At 43.2% G+C, this 2,839-nt stretch overlaps 1 protein-coding gene across 1 annotated transcript; it reads left to right on the forward strand.

Moving 5' to 3' along the window:
* Positions 1-428: 428 nt before the first annotated feature.
* LOC110906404 lies at positions 429-1,103 on the forward strand. Its single transcript, XM_022151541.1, has one exon. It carries the CDS (start codon positions 429-431, stop codon positions 1,101-1,103), a length of 675 nt encoding a protein of 224 aa, XP_022007233.1.
* The last annotated feature ends 1,736 nt before the right edge of the window (positions 1,104-2,839 follow it).

A 2,839-nucleotide genomic window follows, 5' to 3' on the forward strand; every position in this document is an offset into this window, starting at 1 on the left:
ACAACAGACGTGCAGGATATGACATGGCAAACAATGATCTTGTTGGTCTCATGGTGGCATTGGTGTTGAACAAACCGTTTAACATCTCAAAGTATATCATTGCCAACATGAAGGAGAACATGACGAGAACTGGTAGTCGAACATCTGGGAATAAATTCTGGATGTATCCTCGTTCTCTACAGATGATCATGAATGTTCAGCATCCCGGTCTTCAAAAAGCCGACGATGGCATCCTGAAGATAGAATCTATGATCGAGAATTCTTTGAGGATATTCAGGAGCCTTGCAATAAAGAGATACACAGAAAGCGAGACGCCTAGGAGGTTAATCGGTGCTCTTGATAAACCAGACTACATCGCTCCAGCGGATGATAAATGGCGTCACAATGACAGCTAATCTGATAATGAGGAGCCGGACATAAAGAAGAAGATGGTAGAAAAGTTTGGTCAAAAGGATACTCATTCGTCTGACAGTGATAGTGATGGTGATGACGAAGGTGGTGATGGTGGTGATGCAGGTGCTGGTGTCGTTGGTGTATCTGGTGCATCGTCTGCTGGTGCAGCTGGTGGTACTTCAGCTGGTAATGATGAGGAGGATTCTGAATCAGATGATAATCCACCTGAGCCTGGATACGAAGTTTATTTTGATGAACGAGGTGTGAAAAGGATCAGGAGGATCAGGCAAGAAGATGACCCTGAATACGTTCCTTCAGATACCGAAGCTGAACGTTTGAAGATAAAGAAAACGGTTGTCCAACGAAAGAAGAAACCAAGAAAGAACATTGGTTCTTCGTCTGCGCAACAATCGGTTCCTCAAGAGCCTTCCCAAGAAGCGGAAATGGATCCAAACCTTGGATTCACGGCCACTGAAGCTTCTGAAATGGTTCCATCTCCTCCAAGATCCTCTGAACCAGCTCCTGTAGTGAGTTCAACTCCTGAAACTCCTACAGTGACTCCTCAAGATCCAAGTCCCTCTATTGCATCATCCATTCGTGCAACGACTTCGCAGCCAGCCGTGGGGCACAGACAGACTATATTCTCGCAGACGCAGCCAGATGAAAAGGTAGCCTTCCTATTCTCTCAACTGCAAGCTGCTGTAGGTTAAATCAATCGACAAACGGACGTGATCAAAGCTATAAGAACCAACATGATCAAACAATAGTTGGAGATAAACACTTTAAACTCCACTGTTGGGTGACAACAAGCAGAAATCACTCGCCAGCAAGCTGAAATAGAGCAATTGAAGGCATAAAATGCTAGTTTGAAAGCTGAAGACGAAGTGAGAGTGCGACAGTTGCAACAGATGTGAGCGGCGGATAATACTCAAGGTATTGAAATGAATCGCATGAAAGAAAGCAGCTCTTAACTTCAGAGGTTGGCCGATGCTCTCAAAGAAAGGCATGACTTTATGAAACAGTGGTACGATTCTCGAAACACCACGATAGTTGATGGGGTAAAGAAAATAACTGAAGGCTATGAGTTTCTTAGAAATCGGGTCAATACTCTGTGGGGCGATAGACGTAAACAAAAAGAAGTGTTGAAGAAAAGGGATGATGATTCAGAGGATCCAGGAAACCCTGACCGATCTGCCACATCAGAGCAACCGCCAGCAACTACCTCTACTCAAATGATCGTTTGCAAACCTTCGCTGCTTGAATCTGCTCAAGGAACCTCCAGTGGAACCGTTGAAGAAGTACAACAGTTTGAATGCAGTTCCTACATCGAAAGCTCTCTACCTGGTACATCTTCTGTTCCTAGTACAACTGATCTTGCTTTGCAGGCTGTTCAACCTGTTACTGGAGAAATTCTAGAAGAGGGAGAGATTGTTTCTGATCTGTCGCATGAGCAGTTGTTAGCTTTGAATGCGATGAAAGAAATTGATGATGCTGAAATTGATAAAATGCCGGTTGAACCAGAAACTGAAAATGTTGAAAACATTGAAGAGATTGTGTTTGAAGGCGAATCCAGCAAATCAACTTACGTTCGTGCTGACGGAATGGAGTTTGATCCATTTGATGATGAATGGATGTAAGAGAATCAGGAAGACATTGATGAACAATTAAAAAATCGGGCGTCTTCTCTTCTGATAATCCGTCTAATTCATTCCAAGAATGGAGAAAACATTTCTTGTCAAAGGATGAAAGAACTACGCCTCCCAAGCACAGGTTGATTTTATACAGTTCGAGAAAGTTAAGCCGCATGGGAAAATCATGAGCTGGATGTTTGTGAAGGAAATCCATTGTGTTGCAATCAAGCATGAATTTGGTATTCAATATTTCAGTTCGCTTCTGAGCATTTTGTCCTTACCATTTTACGACGTTGCAGCTTTGACGAATCTTGAGCTAGTTAATCGCTCGAACTTCAAAGGAGCTACTTTGTTCGCTCGCAAAATAAAGTTTAACAAAAGGACAGGTTGGGAAGACGAATTGTACAAGCCTCAGTTCCCCATCTATCAACAAATCAAGTTCACCTTGGATCCATCGACCAACACAGCACGATACAAGCTTGTTTATCAGCCCGCGAAAGTCATAGACAATATCCCTTTAATCCCGATTAAACATAACTTTCTTGATGATATGAGGTTATGGTGTTACGATCCGGAAACGCATGAAGTGGTGATTGTGTTTAATGGTGATCGTGAAAACTTTCGGATGCTAGATCTGATGTGGATCGTGAATATGTCAGCGAACGACATCAGCAAGCTGTTCCGGCATGATAAATTCTATGATGATAAGGATGCGCATCAAGCGTTGCGATTTCAGCGCGTCGCTTGTTACTGCTTTTACCGAGGAATTCATGCGGGAAGCACCTGGACGCTGAAACACTGAAGATTAAAGACCG

The sequence above is a fragment of the Helianthus annuus genome, chromosome 14, assembly GCF_002127325.2.
Source record: "Helianthus annuus cultivar XRQ/B chromosome 14, HanXRQr2.0-SUNRISE, whole genome shotgun sequence".
In the NCBI taxonomy this organism is placed as follows: Eukaryota; Viridiplantae; Streptophyta; class Magnoliopsida; order Asterales; family Asteraceae; genus Helianthus; species Helianthus annuus.